This window comes from Pteronotus mesoamericanus, unplaced genomic scaffold, assembly GCF_021234165.1.
Source record: "Pteronotus mesoamericanus isolate MK-2021 breed Mesoamerican mustached bat unplaced genomic scaffold, CSHL_Meso_final contig_177, whole genome shotgun sequence".
NCBI classification, from domain to species: Eukaryota; Metazoa; Chordata; class Mammalia; order Chiroptera; family Mormoopidae; genus Pteronotus; species Pteronotus mesoamericanus.
The window spans coordinates 4,402,499-4,425,246 of NW_026555073.1; the positions used below are offsets into that span (position 1 = coordinate 4,402,499).

The window sequence follows — 22,748 nt, forward strand, 5'->3', positions numbered from 1 at the left end:
GAGAATTACTATTATATTTTCAGTCAATCACTTATTGATAGATAATTAGAGTTCCAATCTACTTCTATTTATAATGTTGTAATTAAAAACACTTATAACTTAGGGCATATGTAAATAATCAAATAGCTTAGAAAATTGACACCTCTTTAAGAGCTGGGTCTGAAATGCAGTCATTTCTGAGAACAAGTGGAAGTGAAGATTGTAACAAAAAGACAGAAAGCAGACTGTGTGAAGTTAAAGTAGTCCCCAAATTTATATGAAACTTCATCTGCAGATATATCATTGGTATAGACTAAATATTTATGTTCCCAAAATTCATGTTTGAATTCTAATGCTCAATGTGTTGGTATTAGGATGGGGCTTAATACCCCAAAACAGGACCTTTGGGAGGTGCTTTGAGAAGGTGGAGTCCTCATGAATTGGATTAGTGCTTATAAAAGAAACCCCACAAAGGTTACTAGTCCCCTTCTACCATGTGAGGACACAGTGAGAAGCATTGTCTATGAACCAGAAAGTAGGCTCTCAACAGACATTAAATCTCCTGGTACATTGATCTTAGGTTCCCCAGCCTCCAGAATTATGTGAAATAAATTTCTATTTTTGTTATCCAGTTTTTACTACTAAGACAATAATAATCTATCATCCATCTGTCTGTCTGTCTATCTATCTTATTTATCTTTCCTTCCACACCCCTTTCCTTAATCTCAGGAAAGAATATGACAGGCATAATCATGAAAATATGTAAAATAATTGACAACTGTGTGTTTTTATTCCAGGGATACTTGCAGCTTATTATTAAATAAACTAATAAACTAAAGGGAAAATTGTCTAAAGGTAAATGATTACACTGAAAACTCTGTATATGTATGTGGAAAATGAGAATTACTATATACACTGAACTCTTTTAAGGGTGTGGAAGATCTGTTTACTTCCTCCCATTGTGTATAAATAAGAGAGAAATTTAACACAATCTAATTAGTGCATCCAAAGGAAGATCACTAAATTTTAATCTAAACTCAGAAACGGCTTCTAAACTGAATCTTCAGAACATGGGGTAAAATGCTGCAGTATTTTGGTTCAGACATTTAAGAAATAAAGCACACACTTCCATAAAGCATCTCTATAAATTACATACACAAAAATCAGATCCTGGTACTCGTCACAGAAGACTCGTTTTTATTTATTACAGTCCCACAGAAGTAGAAATGCTCGTTTGAGAGTAGCTAGTGTTTCCTGTGGTAAGGCCTTTCTGTGACATGAAGTGCTCAATTGTTCTTTAAAGCAGCTTATGAATCCACTTTGCTTCAGGCTGAGATATAAAGTAAAAAAAAAAGGAAAGAAAAGAAAAAGAAAAAGGTTATTTACCTATTACAGAGATTTGCTGATATGTTATGAACCACATGAAATCACAGAATGTAATAGGTGGAAGAGAACTTGGGTATAAATTTTAATTATTAAAAATACAGGTCCATGTATTCTACCCCCAACATATCAAGTTAAATTCTGATATAGAGTTAGCAATGTGCATGTTCCACAAGTTTCCTGGGTGATTTTAATATTCACTGAAAGATGACAAATACTGAATTTTAGTCCATTCACCAACATTTGTGTAAGAACCAAGTCTTAGCAATGCTACGGTATGAGTCTGAGTTTTCACAACTCTTTTAATAGACTAGAACATTAAAAATTGATAATAAATTATAAAAACACAAATACATCAAAAGTAGCTGCTAGTCACTGCAGATTATACTACACTAAATATAAGTATTTTATTTGCATACTTTTGCCTACTCTTTGTCCACCAGTATGCAGATTTTTGCCTAGTCGCAACATCATTGTATGAACTTTGCCCTTGAATTTTCAAGGTTTCACAATTGTTTCAGTGAATACAAACTATTCTGTTTTCTGTTTTATATTTTTCTAAACCATTTTCTTCACTTTTAAAGTTATTTTTATAAACAGTATTGCATTCATCATTTTTATGCTGAGTTTGTTCTTCCTTATGCTGGTTTTTTTCATTACATTTCTAGTAATGAGATAACTGAGTCAAATAGTATTGTCCTATTTATGACCCTTCCTATATAGTCCCGTGTAGGTCCAGAGGAGAGTTAAGTCAGTTTATTCCATTTTTCTTTTTCAGGGAGCCATGAATAAATGTACCACTGATCCTGAAGCTTTAACAGCTCTAAATAAGATTAATCTATCTACCTATCTATCTATCTCTTTATCTATTGATCTATCTAATCTCTTATCTCTATAAAATATATCTCACACATTTAATACTATACAATTTATATGTTTCATACTAACACAAATTGTGCATATATATTTGCTGCATTATTAGGTTAAAAATTATCTAATGGAGTTGATTTAATTACTAATACTACACAGTAAGTACTTTTTCATGATTTTGATTTTGATATTTATTTCACCCTGCATAAATTCTGCCTTCCTATTTCTTGACCATTTATTATAAGGATCTTGATTTTATTCTCAGAAATGTACGTTATCACTAATGTTCTCAATTCACAGTTCAATATTCTTTCCTGCCATATGATGCTTACCAAATGTTTGAGAGGTGTTGACTGGATCTAGCCTTAAATATAGGTGGAATAACTTCTATGCATATACTGTCATTTCAGGGAGGCACTAGAAATGCCACTTTCTAAAGTATTTCACACTACCCAATATCCAACATTTGAAATTCATTCATTTATGTATTTTGTTTTTAAGAATTTTAAAGATCTCAGTTAAACTATGGTTAACACCAGAAGGTTAACTGCTATAGGCTGAATGTTTGTGTCCTTATAAAATCTATATTTTAAGGCCTTAATCCCTACTGTGATGGTATTTGGAGGCAAGGCAGTTAAGGGGTAGTTAGGCTTAGCTGAGCTCATGAGGGTTCAGCCTCCATGATGGGACCAGTGTCCTTCTAAGGGAATGAAGAGACCAGGACTATCTCTGTCATGTGAGGATATAGTAAGAAGGTGACATCTACAACCAAGGAAGAGGTCCCTCATCAGAAACCAACCATGCTTGTATCCTGATTTTGGACTGAGAGCCTCCAAAACTGTGAAAAGTAAGTATTCTTAAGCCACTCAGTCTATTAACAGCCAAGCTGCCTAAGACAGTAACCAAAATTAAACTGGTAATACTTTAATGAGGAATTAAGTAGCTTGACAATTCAAGGAATAGTAGTAAGTAGTACATTCTTTTTCCATATAGGAAAGAGTTTGGGGAATGTCCAGAAAATGGACAATTGTCTAAATAACTTGGATCATGAAATTAGAATTTATTCTTGATAGACAGATGTCAACAAGAAGACATCCAACTTAATGATGAGTGAGAGAAAAATAGATTAGTCGCATGCTTAAAGCACAGCAAAGCATCAGCATTTCAACACAGTTATATAACAGACAGGAAACTTTGTAAACTATATTATTAAAAAATTAAAGAGGCTATCTAGCTACAAATCAGAACTTAGTTCATCCTCCTTCCATTTATTTTATTGTGTAGTATTTCTCTAAAAAATCTCATGTAGAGGCATAACAATTTTTTTTGCTGCTTTTATGTTCCTTAGACTTTCACTATGCTTATTATGCTGGTTTCTAACTGTATGTCTCTCTCACCATTCACTTTGTCTGGTTTCTGGACTGTAAATTTTGTTTCTTCCCTAAGTTAATACCAGCTTTCAACATCACACTCTGACCTTCCATCTCCTGATGCATGTTTATAGCCTAGCTCTGCTATTAACTAGCTGAATGTTCATGGATAGAAACTTATCCACAGTCTCTGCATGTCAAAGCCTTTCATATCTTTCACGACTCAGCTCAAATATTACTTTCTTCAGCCTGGTGTAATGAATGAAAGAATAAATAAATTCATGAACTGGGTACGCTAAAAATTCATACTGTCCAGTATCATCTGAATGTTTTTAAATGCCAAGAATTGTTTTTAATTCTTTGTTCTTATTATCTAATAAATGCCACATTAATTTACGTATTCGATACCTACTGAGTGCCAGCCATTCTTTTGGGCATTTGGGTAATATTAGTAAACAAAATAAAAAGAGTTCTGTCCTTCCAGAGCTTACTTTCTACCAGAGGGTACACAAAACACACATAATAAATAAGTAAATTACATAGTGAAAGGTAGCCAACTATGGAAAAAAGTAGATGAGGTGAAGATTGTGAGGATAAAAGCATGAAAGAATAGACTGGTGAAAAGAAAATCATGTACAGAGACAAATGTATTTGAAAAAATAAATTAAGTGAAAAAAAAGAAAATCATGCAGAATTTTCCTTTAATAAAACTGGCCAGAGCTTTGCTTAAAAACTAAAAAAAAAAAAAAAAAAAAAGTATGGTCAGGTTAGCCACACTGAGAAATTGACATTTGAACAAATTATCTAAAGGGGAGAAATAGACAAATGGAAATCTGAAGAAATAATGTTCTGGGTAGAAGGAAGAACGAGGGCAAAAAAATCCTAAATAATATTTCTCAGCTTTTCAAGGAAAAACACAGGGAAGTCAATGTGGCTGGATCAGATTGATGAATAGGAAAAATGATGAAATCAGAGAGAGCAACAAATCAGACGAGATCGGGCACGTTCAAGGTGGTATGGCCATAGACAGAGAGAGCAACAAATCAGATTGCCTAGGACCTTGTTAACAACTGTAAGCATTATAACATTTATTCTGAAAGAAATGATGAGGAGTTTTTGGCAAGCTAGTCTGTTACTCTTAGGTTTCATCTAAATCATTAAGAAATTTTTTCATATCCTCTTTCTCATTAGAACTTAAGAAAAATTTGTTATAATGAGTAGGTTAGGTAATTGTCTTCTCATCTGCAGATGACTTAATTCAAATCACACATACACAAAAAAACTGCCACTTGATAGTGGAGTTGCCTTCAATCTATTTTTTCTGTCTCCTGCAACTTAGAAATTGATTGAATATTTAAAAAAGAAGACAAGAGTATATATCAGAAAGTATATTATATTTTACAAATATATATTCTATATATTTGTATACTATATACATAGTATACAAAGGAAAACAGGAGAGCATGGAGTCATAGAAGTCAAGTAAAGTAAGTGTTCTTAGGAAGAGGGAGAGGCTAGCTTAAATGCCATTGGATTATAGAATAAGATGAGGAGAGAGGAGAGACCCGTTGATGTGGCCCCAAGAAGGGATTTGTTAATCTTGAAAAGAGCACTTTTAGTGAAGAGGAGCCTGACTGCATGGTAATTATGCATATGGAAGTTTATTAAAGAGACTTGCTGGTAAATATATATACAAGCCCAGAACACCACCCTGAAGTTGTGTTTCATAAATAAATTTAATATTTGGCCCCAACTTGCTTTCTCACATTGTATTTCTTTTGCATAAAAACTACTTGTGGAAAAACAATCCAGGTATATGAGGTTCTTTTTTCTCATTTACCTTAAAAATGATCCAGCAACATATTCATTGTTGTTACCCTAATGACTACCCACCCATTGATACAATTTCTAAGATTGACTTCTAAACAAGGGCATGCTTATTTCAGGTTCAAGTCTCAAAGCTAAGGTTTTGAGTACGGTAGGGGAAAATGCACCTAAAATCCAAGCTTTTTCAGAGAGATAAAAGCAATCCCAAAATGAGAGAGAGAGAGAGAGAGAGAGAGAAGCAAACGGAGATTCTCACCAGATTAAAAGAGAGTATTGAAGCTCTTTGAGAAAGAATAGGAGGACATTAATTGAAATTTGAAGCTCAAGGTCAAGACCTGGCTGTATCTACAGATTCTCTAATTTTAGCAGTAGAGTGCAGCAGCCCTATCATGCTGAAAATAGGCAAAGCACGCTGTGTGAGAAAGGAGAGAAACACAGTGACACACGGAAACCATGAAAGTGAGCTACGCCCCAACCAAAGATCAGAGAGAGCCATAAAGCAAGGACAATAAGGGGGACAGGAGCCCCTCCATCCAAGGTGAGATGTCTACTTAAGCTTGCTTTTCTAGCCAGATTTTGGATGAAGGAGGATGGAAGAGTTCCCCTGGTGGATGGATTATCAGTTAGAATACTGGCACATAAAGAAGTCTAGTTCAGATATAATATTTTGTCTATCTGAATCCTCATATGTTATATTTCCAACTAGCCCTGTCTGTATTTTGGTTGTGGTTATACTGTATTCAACAACTTCCTAGGAAATGATTTTATATCTTACTTAAATCTGTGCCTGTACAAGTGCTAGTCAATTTTCATGTTTGTTATTTTCTTATATAGAACAGTTAACCACTTTTGTAATATGACTCTGTTTACACATAATTTTAAATGTTTTCTTAAGTCACAAGCTAGTTCTCTATGCTCCGGTCTAAATATTATTCTTAACTTTTTTACATTTGTTTTGCAATGCTTTTGAGTCATTTTGAGGTGTCCTTTATCTTTCTTACCTGAGAGTCCCAAGCTTAGCAATATTGCAGTAAAAGAGAACTATTCTTTAGAGAAAATAGAAATTCAAATCTCTAAAATATCTTTCATTTTCAATACAATTGTCTCTAAAATAAAACAGAGTAAACGTACCAAAGGAGCATATCTTGGTTTTGGAGGTGGAAGCTGCATCTTGCACTGACAGGGACGTTTGATCTTAGGTGACAGAATTATCGGCTCCAAAGGAAATGGTGGAAATGTTGGGCTTCTTCTTGGCGGAGGAAATCTACCTGTAACTGCTTTTTCTTTTCCTCTGAATGTAGTCCTTCTGAATGACGTTTTGATATCTCTTTTCTGTCCCAGCACCCCCTTCTTTGAATCTGCAGATGTGCCATCTGATTCTTCAGCTCCTTTGTTTTGAGCCCCAAGTCTATGCATTGAATCATCAGACTCAGCATCTGAACTTTTGATCAATCCAGTCTTCTTTGGTTCTTTCTTGGAAGAGTCCTCAGATTCTGCATCACTAGACTCTATGTTCTTTGCTTTCTGCTTCTTGGCACTTTCCCTTGAACTTCTCTTAGCCATTTTTGAATCTGAATCAGATTCAATTTCACTGGACTCTTCAGACTTTATTGCAGACTTCTTTTTGTCACCTTTCTTTGAGCCTCTCTTCCTGACCTTTTCATCTTTTTCATCACTTTTTGAAAGCACGTCAGATTCAGGATCACCATCAGTTGATACTGTGTCCTCCTTGGCATCCATTTTCTTGCTGTCCTTCCTTGAACCTTTCTTATTCTTTGAATCTTTCTTAGCCTTTTTTGAATCCAATTCAGACTCAGATTCTGTACCAGTAGTCTCTGTGTCCTTTGATTCTTTCTTTTTGTTAATTTTCTTTGGATCTTTCTTAACCTTCTTTAAGCCTTTCTTTTCATCCTTTGAGCTTGCAGATTCATCAGTAGATTCTGTGTCCTTCTTTGCAACTTTCTTCTTGCCTTTCTTTATACCTTTATTACCCTTCTTTCCATCTTTTGAATCTAAAGATTCAGTATCAGAGCTTTTATTTGCTTCCTTCTTTGAAGTCTTCTTTGAATTATTCTGCGAGCAATTATTTAACCACGTATCAAATTCCATGGATTCAGCACCAGACTCCTCTAGAGATATCATTAAATCTATATTTGAACTATTTTTTGAGTAGGCCTCAGATTTGGCATCAGAATTGTTCTCTGGGCTCTTGGAATTCTTTCGTGTACATATGGATTTAATATTTGTCTTCTTGAAAATTTTGAAATCTCTCTTACTTTTTCTTGGATCCTTCACTAAGACTACCTTAGAATCTTTGGATTCTGGGTTTGTTTCTGGTTTGTACTTCAACTTCTTAGATAGTTCACTTTCATGTGATGATTTTGATAAAGTTTTATCTGTTTTAGCTCCTCTTTTAGGTTTTTTATCATTTGCCATTTTTTTGGATTCTGGAGTTTTTTCATGTGGGCCAGTATTTTTCTTGGACTCTTCCGACTTTTCAGATTCTGCCTTTTCAGAATGGGTTTTAGGAGTATAGGGAAGACTAAAGGGATCCTGTCTTCTGACAGTGAAGTAATTAGATGGCCTTTGGCATTTTTTTCTTAAAAAATACCTTATCCATATCTGAGCAGGTGTATGGACTTCTTCTAATTTTCTTTTGTCATATTTCTAAAAAGATTGGTTAGAATAAGAAGAATGACATTGCAATATGCAGATAACATATCACAGAACTGTACACTTAAAACCTATATAATTTTAGAAGCAAATGTCATTCAAATAAATTTAATTTAAAAATTTCATAAAATCAAAAACAGATTTTGAATGAGGTAAACATTTATATATTGAAAGTTGAAAATAGCTTTTTCTAACCATCCATTTAAAGCTGTTTTTTTTTTAATTTTTCAATGTCCTATGTATGTTTTGTGCTTATGTGAGATAATAACTACTTTAAAAATAAAATTACTTTAGAAGAAACCTAAGGATTTTCTCAATGATTCATATTGAGGTTGAAGCAGCCCCACAATGATCCAAAGCTGTGGTCTTTTGGGGCCTGTACTCACAATTGATAGTGGACCTCAAAATGAGAAACCTTTTGGAACATTTTGCGTACCTTCCACCCTCAAGTTAGTTCAGAAATACACTTATACCCATCAAGTGTGTCATGACAATTCTTGTGATAGCTGTTGGCTTCAGGCCTAACTTCATTTCTACTCCTGCTTTCAAGGTCTCTCATTGAATTATAAGCCTGAGAATCCTGCTGTGAAGTACTGTCATAAACAAGGACATAAAATGAAACACATGTTTGATCCACACTAATTTGTGTTGCAGTAGTGTAACTGTTTAAACCCCCACCCAAACATTTGACAAATGTGAATGTCATAGTGGCCACATAGATTATTAACTTACATTTATAAAATATTCTTTTATATTATTCAGTAGAGATATCACCAGTCAATGAAATGGTCATACGGAATTAAAGGAAGATCATGAACAGAAGTCTGTACTTCAGTCATTACAGATATTACGAATGGCTCTTAAGTAAATTCATTGAATGTAACTGCTTTGGGAGACGGCTTTAAAACATATTTTGGTATCGGCATGGGTTGACCTCTGAACACTAGTCTTTTCTTTTTTTACTTTATTTTTTTCTTTCTTTTTTTTTCTTTTTGGTAAAAAAAAAAACAACACCTTTTTTATTTAACTGGCAGTGACTGAAGAAGGCAAATTAATAATGGGGGCTTGTAGTAAGGAACACTGGCCGAGTAGGAAATAGAAGGACCGTGATGTGCCAAGGACACGCTGTTACTGGAGAAAAGCAAATGGAAAAAGCTCATAGTAGCACCTCGTGTGTGTGTGTGTGTGTGTGTGTGTGTGTGTGTGTGTGTGTGTGTGAGAGAGAGAGAGAGAGAGAGAGAGAGAGAATGCTGAGAAAAACATCTGGAACCAAACCCCCACAACTGCCCTCAATAGTCACCTCTGGAGCAGGGAAGGGTAGTGTTCTTTTGTACAGAGATGCCTAATAATGCTTGTTTCCTGGGGTAAGCGCATGAATACACAGACAGAAATATGCATTAAGTACACGCATTACTCATCGACCAAACTCTAACATCTAACAGGATATTTAACACATAGGAAATGTAATGCTTCACTTTTCACTGCTGGGAACACTTTCTTTCACTTGCCGTACATTGGTGGCCAGGAGAGCGCAGCCTTGCTGACGCACATAAAAGGCCACCAGGTTCTGCTTCTTACCATGGGCGTTTGCCACACGTATAGCTTTCCTTTTTGCTGGCTGATGACCCTACTTCACAAAAGCAGTAGGAAACTTGAATCTTCCAGTATCTAGGATCTTTAGCACCAGATTCAGGAAAATGGAGACGATCTGAAATCTCATCAAGATCAGCTCATGTTCTAAGTTTCAAATTTTATATTTTTGCAGCACTAAGAATTTCCTGAGAGATCCCAGCATTTGCAGCAGTAGGTTCTCTAGCTTGCCTGTTCTTTTAGCTATATAATGTCTTTGAAATGAAGAGCCACATACAAATAAAAGCTTAATCTGAGGTGGTAGGTGAGGGCAACCTGTCTTATGGAAAATTGTAAGTTTTAAAATATCTGCCTCCAAGAGGTAGTAAAATTTAAATTCTATATATAAGTTATAGAATATAATTTATATAACATAATTTAAATTATAAGCTATATAACTATAAATAATATGAATAATATATTATAATTTAAATTATAAGCTCTATTTATAATATATAAATATTATAATTTAATTTAAATTATAAGTTATGCATATATGTTATATTATAAAATTATAATATAACTAATATTTAATTTAAATGATAAGTTATACATATAATATATAATATGTAACTATTATATATATTATATCTTATATAATTTTACATATGCCTTTATTTATATATTGTATAATCTTAGATTTAGTTTTAAAATGAACTTTGCATTTCTTACAGGAATGGAGGTTTGTAATTCTGAAAGTCTCGATCTCTTTTCTCTGCCTGGCTGTGGTGGTTTAGGAAATGACAATGTGAAGTATTCTTCATGACACAATTTTCTGCTTGATTCGCTGACTAACATAAGAGAAGACAATAAATAATTTGCAATTAGAAGCTGGACCTTAGTAAGCACTGAAATATTCATGAGTAAGAAATATATTGTTCAAATTAAACTAAGTTATAACTCAAAATATCCCCTTTCCCCAGAGTTTGTAGTTTATTTGCATGTCATTTAGGGATTTCAATGAGATTTCCCCGTAAAAGCTTATCTCCCTATTTAGCAATAATTATGTTTTAAAATAACATTTGTAATTTTAATAATTTTTAATTAAATTTATTGAGGGGGCAACGGTTAAATGTGACTTCTTGTATAGTCCCCATAATAGCTAGCACAATGCTGAGAATAGAGTAATTAGTAAAATTCACAATTGGTTAAATCTGAATGTTTCCTTTTAGCATTCCTCTGACCTAAATGATGACATTTCAATACACCAAAATTAGGGCCAGAGACTCAAATACTACATTCAGTTCTGTGAACTCTATTTTAAAAAGGGAAAGAAGCTTGACTTTGGGTGGTTAGCACCCAATGCAATTATACAGATGATGTATCCTAGAATTGTACACTTGAAACCTATATAATTTTATGAACTAATGTCACCCTGAGGAATTTGATAAAGTTTACTAAAGGAACATATACGCACTGGAATATATCCAAAATACAGTGATCAGGAGAATCACCATATCTGGTAGCTATGTACAAAAGGAACTGATGAGGTAACTAAGGACAGTTCTCCTGGAGATGGGAAGACTAATAAAAAATTTGATCATTATATTTAAATACTTAAGGAGATATATGGAATAGTAGTAGTAGTATGTATAGAATAGCTGCAACTGCTAACAGTAACATAGTGCTTACTATGTGCCAGACAGTATTTTAAGCACTTTACACATATAAGCTTATTTAATCCTCGAACAACACTTTGAATTAGATAATATAATTTACAATTGCCTCCATTTTATAGATGTGGAAAAATAAAGCACTGAGAGAAATTATATTATTTGCCAAAAATCATCAAGTAGAAGAAATAAAATTCAAACACAGATGGTTTGGTTCCAGTGTCCATTTTCTTAATCACAAAGTTAGAGGCTCCTTTTGTGTTTCCTGAAGGAGGAACTAGAGCCAGTGGATAAATGTTGTGGCAGTGCAGATTTAAGCTCAATTTATCAAGGAGAACATTTCTAGTTGTGTCTATGTAACAAATGAACCATCCATTTTGACTTTTTTTTGAGAAATATTTATTGAAATGGTAAAAATTTATAAAATAATTAGAACTTTTTATACTAAGTTGTTTTTTTTTCTTTACTGCTAGTTTTAAATTACTACTAGGACCAAGACTACAGAATTTTAGTCTCGTTTCCTAATAACATATTAGATATTCACTGGAAAAACAGAAAACTGTACATAAAACAAACTTGGGAACTAAAGTAAAAAGGTATTTTCACTTTTTTAAACTATATTTTCATTTTCTACTTTTGGTTTTGTTATTGTGGATTTCAAACACAAGGGGATCTTATCAAATCAGAGTTGTTTTTTATAATGAGGACAAACAAATGAAATATTACCTTTTAACATAGCGAGTACAAACCCCCATCAAGACCAGAAATATTTTACACACACACACATACCAACATATATGTACACATACACACACAAATGATTCTCCTAAATTTTAACAAAAACTCAAGGCATTCTATGCTTTATTACATTGGATGGAATATGCTAATAATTTTTCCCTAAATGTATTTTCAAATATAATCTGAACAATATTGAACTCAAAAGAGACTAAATTCTTACTTTGCAAGGAATTATTGCATGCTTTGATGTTTGCTTCTTGTCTGTTAAAAAAAGAAAATGTTTTAATTGAATGTGTGCTGTATTAATAAAAGATATAATAATAATAATATTAATAAGCCACCAATAGTAAAACTAAGAAGTCTTATGCATTCTAAGAACTCTATTATCTAAAAATAATTCATATCACATATAAAAATAAGTCATATCCCAGTTCCTTTCCTCTAAATCAAGTTATAAATGAACAAAAATGTATTTTCACCAGAAACTTGAACAAAAATAAACGATGGAACAAAAGCTGAAATAAAATGCTAATTTGATATATTGTAAAATATAGAAAATATTTTAATTATATAAACAGTAAATCCAACCAGTATCCCTCCAATTAATTATTCCAGAGAAAAAGTCTAATATAATAGTAAACCCACATATTTTCTAAATTCACTAAATAAGTTCTGGGGGAAAAAAACACATTTTTTAATTTTCTCAATAGTTAAATAAACTAAAACCTCTAATGATGTGTGATAGTGGCATATGTCAGCGTTGATTAGGATTTTAAATTGTTCTTAGACACAGGGAAAATTGGTCCATGATATCTTTCATTTTTAAAGTGCCAGCCTGATCTCATGATCATCAGATTGTCAACTGAGAATATACATGGTATAATTAATTTTTAAAATAATATTTCCTTATTAGTTAGCAGGGACAATGAGTTGTGGCCATTCCTAATTCAGAGATTGTACTTATATACACATATGCGCTAAGAGTTGGTTTGTTTTTTTTTACTTTTCTAAATCATCAAATTAGTTGGAACAGAAACAAAAATAAGTAAAAATGGTCAAATGTATTTATGCTTCACTCAGATATATTTTCACTTCCTAAATAAAGCTCTAGTATCCAGCACAAAACCTGGTCCATGCCCACCAGTAAATAACTACTGACTTAGGAAAGATTTTGGAGACACTGAGTAATAAAAATATCTAGTCTAGTGGTTCACAAGTGAAAGTAAACATCAGAATTAACTCTTTAATCATGATTTTTAAAAAGGGAATTTTAAAATTCTGATTTTTAAAAGGGGAATTTTAAAAAAGGTAAACGTTCCTGAGAACTCTGGGTCCCGTGGAGCAGAATCCGTGGGTATGCTTCATCAAGTATGTATTTAACAAATTTCTCTGGTTATTTAAAAACTTTCTCTGGTCATTTGGATACTCGGCTCTGGTTAAAGACAAATACCATATGATCTCACCTATAAGTGGAACCTAACCAACAATACAAAGATGCAAGGAAAATAAGACCAGCAACACTGAAAGGAAAAGAAACCAACAGAGACAAGAGGGAAGGAGGGAGGGGGGCAGGGAAAAAGGAAGGGAAGGGGAAAGTCAAGGAACCTATAGCAAGGACTCATGGACAAAGCCAAAGGGGAAGAGCTGAGGGGGGGAAGGAGGGAGGGGGCAAGGGAAAGTGGTGGGGGGAAGGCAGAGACAAATGTATTTGAAAAAATAAATTAATAAAAAAATTACATTAGGATATAATGTAGTTTGGCATTGCATAGCTTTATGCACATATGTGTTTTTCACAACTAAATTTTATTACTGACTAAAAAATACATTGTGCTTTATTTGAAATGTGTTCCAAATTAAAGGTTTGTTTTTTCAAAAAAAAAATCATTAAGTGAAAAATTAAAAAAAAAAACAACCAATGTCTAAATGGCCTTTGAAAAGAAAACTTCATAGATGCCTGAAATAGTTCAAGCTTGTGCTTTTTGGCTTTTGCAAAAGCAGTTGATCGATTAGTCTACATTGAAATCACAGTCATTCAATAATGTAGCTAGAAGATAGTATGGTCTGTGATCGTGGGGACTTTAGTTTGAAAATCTAACCTGCTGAATGGATCATTACTTTCATATTCTTGGAAAAAGACATGGCACTTACATTGATTTTGACTTCTTTTCTACAGTCAAAAGTAGTGTTTTCAAAACTTTTGAACACAACTTGTGTATAATTTCTATGTTACTATAATAACATAACATAAATCACACTTTAAATTAGACAATTTTTAAAGATGAAATAAAACATATAAATTGAAGTTCTAATATCTTATTCATACACTTAAATGGATTACTTTGCAAGTGCACCTTACTTTGAAAAAAGCAATCACTAAAAAAAGCAAAGAACAGTCAGAAAAAGGACAATTTAGCCATATATTATGTGATGCTTACTTTGTATAGATACAGTCTCAGTTTCTGATTATTAGAAGCTTAAATATAATTACAACTCTGAATAGTTTTCTTCTTTTCAAAGCATATTAGGGTTTTATTTTAATTTTATAAATGATTGTGTGAATATATCTTTGGTACATGAGCCCAATCTATATCTTGACATAAAGGAAAAAAATGAGTAACAGATGCCAGAAGACAATAGAGTCATATTTTAAAGGTATAAAAGAAAAAATTCAATTTAGGATTTTTTTCATTGCAAATATATTTTTAATAACATAAAGGCCTTTTAAGCAAACAAAAATGTGTCAATTTTATTGCCAGTAGAAAGCACTAAAATAAATACAAATGAGAATTCTTTAGGTGGGAGAAAATGACACAAGGTTATGCACAGTTAATACAAGATGAATAAAAACCATCGAGATGAATAGATAAATGGGTACAAAACAAAAATGTCAAGTATTTATTATTCATAATGGTGATACTCTGTTGAGTTTAAAATGAAATAATTCTTAAAAATATTTTATTTATTTTTAGAGAGCGGGGAAGGGAAGGAGAAAGAGGGGGAGAGAAACATCCATGTTCAGTTGCCTCTCCTGTGCCCCCTCCTGGGGACCTGACCTGCAACCCAGGCATGTGCCCTGCCTGGGAGTTGAACCAGTGATCTTTTCATTATCAGGCCAGCACTCAATCCACTGAGCCACACCAGCCAGGGTTTAAATAAAATAATTTTATTTAAAATAACATTTATGGTAGTAATAGTGTATAAAAGAGAGTGGAATAAGTGGAGTCCAAATGCTGTAAGGTGCTTACATTCCACCATGTTGTAAGGTGGGATCTGGGGAGTAGTAAAAATATTAATTTGTACTAAACTGTAATAATTTAAAAGATTATGTTGTAGTCTATAAGATAGCTACAAAAGTATAATGAAAATATAAATCACAACAAAATAGAAAGGAAATTTAAGAAGTTTGATTAATATAAAGTGACTCATGAAAGAAGAAATAAAGACCAAAATACCAAAGGAACCAAATATTCAAACTATGGAAAGAGAGAAATTACCTATAACATAGAAATAGAAATTACTAATAACATATAACAAATTCCCAGAGACCCCACTTCTGGGAATTTATCTAAAGAAACCTGAAACACTCATTTGAATGAATACATGCATTCCTATATTCATTGCAGTGTTATTTACAATAAGCAAGATTTTGAAGCAGCTCAAGTATCCATCAGTAGATGAGTGGATAAAACAACTACGGGACATTTACATAACGGAATACTACTGAGCTGTACGAAGAAGAAAATTTTACCCTTTGCAACAGCATGGATGGACCGAAAGAGCATTAAGGTAAGTGAAATAAGCCAGTCAAAGAAAGGCAGACACCGTATGATTTCACTGATATGTGGTATCTAATGAAGACAATAAACTAAAAAGTAAAATAGAAACGGACTCAGAGAGCAGGCTGAGCTCTGTAGGGGAAGGGCTGGTATGGGGGAGGGATGAAGCAAACAAGAAAAAAAGAGAAAGAACTTCTGAACATGGGCAACACGGTGGTGATTGCAGGGTAGGGGCACAGGGATGGGTGGAGGCGGAAGAAGGTATGGGAGGGATAAATGGTGATGGAAAACATAAAATCAAATTAAAAATTGTGAAAAAATGTAGTAGGTGACATCATCTGAAGACATGGGATCCATAGGTGTTTAATTTAAAGGAACAGAGGAGGAGAATGACTTAGAAATGCTATTGGGTAACCAAGAAGACACCTAATTCACGTCTGGTGCAGAGATAAGAGCGGATGTCAGAAGGAAAACGGCCCCCACTAGAGAGGGTATCAAGAAAACAGTGTACTTGGGAGAGAGGCAAGTTTCAGATAAAGGAAGTGGGGGTTTTAAAGAGGATTTTGCTTATGACAGTGTGTCTGAAAGAGCTAATGCCCCATGGTAATATAATCCTGAGACCTTTGTGATGTAAGCAGTAACATGAGGTGTGGGCAGCATCAAACTAAAGGTATCTTTATAAAGGCATTAGGGAGTTCAATTTTAATTTGTGGATGAAATCATTCTTTTTCTTTCTCTCAAAGTCACTGAATTCCCTTTTTCTAAAAGTGATACATACAAATAGAAAAGACCCAAACACCTACAGGATGTATTGTTTAAGAAGGAAAAAAGCCTTGTAGATTTTTAAAATTTGAACTTTGGAGTCAAAGATTTTCTAAATTTTCTTTTCATTATTCAGGTTACAGACCATGTCATGTGTTTACTGGTTATCCACATATCTTCTCCTATAAATTACCTGTTCATATCCTTTATTTTTATGCCACCTTTATTTTATCTTTCTAAATGATTTTTAGTTACAAGCTTTTTACATTAGATTGTACCATAATAAAATTTATTTTTTATTAGTTAAAATGGTTTAATATTTATAATCTCATATAGTTCATCTTAATACACATGAATATCAATTGGTAGTTCCAAGTCAATGTGGCCTATACCATTCTAATTTTTTGTATTAGTTTTTACAATATTTTTAGAGTACATTGTCTTTTAAAATATTGACCAACATTGAAAGATGTAGCCACTAAAGCCTCCAGAAATACTGTTGTTTAATTCCCAATGAATAATATTTTATTATCCACTTAGTAAATCCTTTTAAAAAGTGAACTCAGTATACATTATCCTTAATTGGAAATATTACTACAGTTTTTGTTTTAGTCACAACATGGAATTATCTAATTTTCCCTACACACACAATTAAGCATATTAAAATATCAGAGTCTTAGTATGTTTTACCCTGCTTCCCACTTGACCGTGGTTTCACACATTAATTACTTCCCTTCTTTCTAAAATAAGATGTGGTTGTAAGTATACACATAGACAGAGATCAAACGGTCAAGGCTGTGGAGCTATTTTGTGAAAGAGCCTGAAGGAGCCAAATGTGAAAACAAAACAGTCAGTCTATTGGGGGGAATATTTCATTTGTGTCCTTAAAACAGAAATTTTAATTTATAAATAAAAGTATTATAAGAGAAACATTGCTTATGTTAAACAATATAGATATGGAGTTAAACTGAGCGTGTTAGGTATTTAAAACAGTAAAAAAAAGTATGAAAAAGAGTACTTACAATGTTAGGAGAGACATTTCCCCTGCCTATATGTTGCCAGGACTTCAAGCAAAGTAAGTTGAAACTGGCAAAGTTTAGTGATGAGGCCGTTTGGCCTTGACATCATAAAGCGGCTGTGAGCCGCAGGGCGGGAGCGGACAGGACCAAGTAACTGCCTTCCAGTAAAAACCGTAGCTCTATTTACACAGAATGCTGTCGAGTTTGAATGAGAAAATCAGGTTTTCACTCCGGGAATTTATTTGGTTGTTTTAAACACGTACACAGGTTTCATAGTCTATTTTAACAGTAATGGGGAGCACCTACATGCGCACGTAGATGCATATAAATATGTATGTATGTGTTTGTGAAACAGGTCTATGGCCTGAAAGTAAGATAGAAGAATAGAAACATTTGTGTACAAAGCCCAAATATAATTTTGTACATTATCTTCACCTCCAGGCTGTCCCCGTAAAAACTGTGTGTTATGTTCAAGGTGATGTTCCCGCCCCATAATTTGAGTGTAGTCTGTTTTTAGACTTGTCAATTAAGCAAAAGTAAAAGGTATAGTTCTTAAAAGATAACGGGCAGCAGAGCCGCACACGGGAAACCTGTGTGGGTTTATTAAACACTGTGACCCCGCAAGTTCAGTAAAGAGTGAAAAAAGAAATAAATACAGAACCGTGGAGCCGCTTCGGCCTCGGCCGCCGCCGGAGCCCCGCAGGGAAGCGCCGCCGCCCGCCGCCGCTGGGCGGCCGTTAACCGGCCCTCGGGGCCGCTGCCGCCGGGCCGCGCTCCGTTTTCCGCCGCCAAGGAACCAGGAGGCGAGGCCGGGGGACGAGGGGTCTGAGGAGCGGGCGGCCTCAGCCGGTCCGACCCCCCAGCCCGCGATGTGCTGGCTCTTCCTGGCCCCGGAGGCCGGGGACAGGGACGGCCTGCGGGGGAGGTTCGCGGCTTCTAACGGCTCCAACACACGGAGGGAGGCGGCATCGAGGGGACCGCAGAGGATCAAGCGCTGAGACGGTCGGTCCCCCGGTCCTGTGCCAGGTCCGGCACCGAGAAGGTACGGCCGGTGAGCCTAGAGTAAAACCAGACGACCCTGATTCACAAACGCCCTGCGGCCTCGACTCTCAAATCCCTTCCCTTGGCCGCAGTGAGTTCACAAACCTGGCGCACAGCATCGACTTCCGAAACAGTTAATAGAAAACCATTTAATTTTTCACTACAAAATAAACCAAGATTAGCTAAACAAATAACTGTGTAAAGAGATGTGAAAAGTCTCCCTACCCTCACACCCAGTTTTTCTGCTCCTGGGAATTTATCTGAAATTATTTATTATTTCAGCATAAAAACATGTTAACTACAATTATACATAAAACATTAAAATTTAAAAACAGTATAAATTTCTAAGATTACGGAATGGTTTCAATACTGACTACATGAAAACTCCATGAGGGTAGGAATCAGGTCTGTTTTACACTCATTTTATCTCTAACATTCGAATAAAAAAAAACAGTAATATAAAACTGTGCATACAGTTGGATATCAACCATATAAAGCCAACATATTTATTGTTTAAACAAAGTAAAGACATCAAAATTTTAATATTACAATTATAGTTTTATATTTTCCATATAATGTTTTCCAATTATAAGTTTCTACAAACTATGTATATATCAAGAACCATAAAATAATATTAACAATACATGTGAAACATTGCAACTGAAAATAGAAATGATATTCAAAACATTTCTATTCTTGGGTTATTTCTGCTGCTAAAAATACAAGCATTGCCTTTAAAAATTTCTGAGAAAAACCAATTAAAAATAGTCGATAAAAAAACTACTTTGATTTTTTTAAACTTACCTGTTAAATCAATTAAAAGTCAAAATGATATCAATGTAAACACAGCTTTAATAAACAAAAATTACTTGAAGATTTCTAAGCATTAGTTCAGGCATACTGACTAAATAATCACTACAAAAATATAAAGCTTTAAATTGATTATTCTAATTCTTGTAGAGAGTAAGATAAAAATTTTGGTTTTTTTATTTGTACATATTGTGACTCATTTGAACTTTGAATCATAGAGAAAAAAGGAGTAGGAAAAGGAACCAGGAAAGACCTTATAGTAGGCACTAGTAAATATCTTGGGCTCAAGTACAGTACATGCTGTATATGACCCTGCCACCAACTCAATACCAAGGAAAGATCAGGACTGTGTCTCCTCCTCTTTCTCTTTTGTGCCACCTTGTCCTCCTTTTCTTGTGCCTTAAAGCTTTCCCAGATTAATGAGATTTTACCTGCATACAAATTAGGCAACAGTGATTCCATATACACGTATACTGTGAGGCCCTCAGCTTCTTCAAGGATATCTTCAGTTTTGAAGAAAAAAGAAAACATTCCCCCTTTTTAGTGACCACTTTCAGTCTTTACCAATATTTACAAACAGACTGGCAGGAGGTCACAACTTCAACTGAACATAAAGCCCCCTTTACATCGTGTACCCTATTCTGGTCGTCCCTGTCACCCTATTATAATTTTTTCCTAACTTTTATTACCTTCTACAGAACTTATTTCTTTATCTCCTACCAATAGAATATAAACTCAATGAGGGCAATGATTTTTCTCTGTTTTATATACTGACGTATCCCTACGGCCACTAGAACAGTGCCTGGAAAATAGGTAGCACTCAGAAATTTTTATTTAAAATAACCTACTTATTTTAACTCATAAATTTTTAAATAAAAAAATTTATATATAAATGATTGTTAAATGTGAGGATGGACACCTTAAGGCTTGTCAAAAGGATGCTTGAGGTGAGTGACATTCAGTGGGATGAAACTTCTAACAAGTTAAAAAAGGCAAAATGGATGTCAAACTTAAGCTAACAATCTTATGTTTCCTGGAACTTTCAAGGCAAGCGCTACATGAAGGTATAGCTATTTCCCTTTTGGGGTTTCCTTGTTTGTTTTTGTTGTGGTTCATAATTTAATCACTCACACTTAGCAGAATCCTGCTTCAGAATAGGCACTCAATAAATATTTGTTGAATGCATAAATAATGTAAGAAAATGTGTGATAAAAATAGTTGTACTCAAGTAGATATAAAGGGCTGACAGGCAACAACTTAAATGGTACAAAAGTGGACATTCTATACATCTTCACTGATACTTAATATTACAATAGTTATAATGCAAACATTGCAGTCTTATATAGTTTTTATTAGAATATTTTACTTGAAGCACGTGCTCAGAGGGTCTCATTTTCAAACATATGGTATAATCATATACTCACACAAAATTGTGTGAATCAGACAGACTTGCCATTTAAAAATGGCAGTTGTTTAAACCATATGAGAAAACTTTACTAAATGTTCTCTATGTTAGTTGTTATGAGATAACGACTAAATGGTGACTAAACTTTGAGAAGACAACTGAAAATCAGTGGCAGAGTTCATTAGATATTTATTCTGACTGTTTAAGTCGTGATATTTTTTTTTAAAAAAAAAGAAGGAATCAGAATAGAGAGGCAATGCTCATACTGCTTTTTTGTTGTTGTTCCTTATGAAGAAAATAAGTGCTACACATGAAACTCCTATGTTTTGTTTAGCCAGTGAACATGAGAATTCAATTTATTTTTCTGTTTGTTTGTTTGTTTGCTTGCTTGTTTTTTGCCATTCTCCTCATACCCTTGATACCCACACTCACTGAAAAATGTTGTGATGAGCCTTGTTGGTTGTGTACCCAATATTTTTCCCTTCCTCTGTCTCCCTTGTTTGTTGTCATCACCATAGAAACCAGGAAGTCCTTGTACATACATTTCAAGTCTTCCTTGAGGCTAGGAGTGGGCCACCTGACCCAGATCGAGACAATGATAAACAGAAGTACGTCTAGGAGCAGGTGTCTGAGATGCTGTTTTGTCATAAAATCCCTACCCTCTTCCTGTTTTCTGTATTGCTTTGTAATGGCATAGTGCTTGAAAGTGCAGTGGCCATCTTGCAAACATAGGGGGACATATTGACAATACTAAAGATAACTGAGAAGAAAGTCTGCAAGAGTCTGGATCTTGATGGCATTGTTAAGCCACTGAATGATTTATGGAAACACTCTTTTCAGAAATGCTGTTAAGAAAACAGTAATATCCTTATGATTTAAGCTGTTGTCAATGGGACTTTCTGTTCCTGTTTTTCAGAAAATAATTGTAACTGATCTAAAGTGCCATGTCAATTTATGACTTTGTGTCTTTTTCTAGTGTGTCTCTTTGTCTAAAAGAGTATTCTCCCTCTCTGTTTTCTGGTCCATTTTAAAAATCAAGAACCAGATCAAATATCACTTTTTCTGGGAAGTCTTTCTCCATGATTCAGATTTAGTTGCTTGCCAGGCAAGGTTAATAATCCAAAAATAATTATTGAAAAGCCACTTTATGCCAATTATTGCGCTAGATACTAATAATTTAACATTAAAAGGCTCTTCTGGAACTTACAGGTCTATAGTAAGTATAATTGCTTATATACCAACATATACTTACCGATTTTTCCTTAGTAACAAAACCCAAATTTTGTTTTATTACCTATACTTTCCCCATATAACTTAAAAGAGGACAAACTTATCTGGAGCTGTAAATATAAATCACTGTTGTTTGAAGCCACTGTTTAATATTTTTTGTTCCTCACTGAGCTAGGGTTAGTTGTATCCAGTTCTAGCCAATGATATACGAGGGAAGTGTTCTGGAAAGGATTCCCATGGTCTGAAGTAGGAATTACCAGAAAAGATGTCCACTTTTATCTCTTAGAAATATTTGTGTTTGGTTGCAATTCTTGAAAGCAATACAGCAATCATCCTGTAACCTTAAAGAGAGCCAGAAAAAAAATAAAGCTAAACAAGTAAGGTGGTATAATTTAGACATATAAATTGTGTTCTTTATGACACTGGTGATCTCTCGAATTAACTAACCCTAAAACTGACACAACCTTTAAACATCCTGCTATGTAATATAATAAATGCTTCAGTTGCATAAGTTTATTTGAGTTAGGATTTTTTAATATCTGCAGCTAAAAGCATAATAACTAACAGTCTAAGAAAAGACAAAAAACAAGGTGGTAAATGATGAAGGAACCAGAGAAAATGTC

General features: G+C 34.1%; 1 protein-coding gene across 1 annotated transcript; it reads right to left on the reverse strand.

The window, feature by feature from the left end:
* Positions 1-1,276: 1,276 nt before the first annotated feature.
* On the reverse strand, positions 1,277-21,614 carry CYLC1 (cylicin 1). Its single transcript, XM_054566625.1, has 7 exons — positions 21,555-21,614; positions 18,296-18,696; positions 12,303-12,343; positions 10,404-10,522; positions 9,616-9,729; positions 6,561-8,096; positions 1,277-1,309 (listed from the first exon to the last, which is right to left on the reverse strand). The coding sequence occupies exons 1-7, from the start codon at positions 21,612-21,614 to the stop codon at positions 1,277-1,279; spliced, it is 2,304 nt and encodes a 767-aa protein (XP_054422600.1).
* Positions 21,615-22,748: the final 1,134 nt, after the last annotated feature.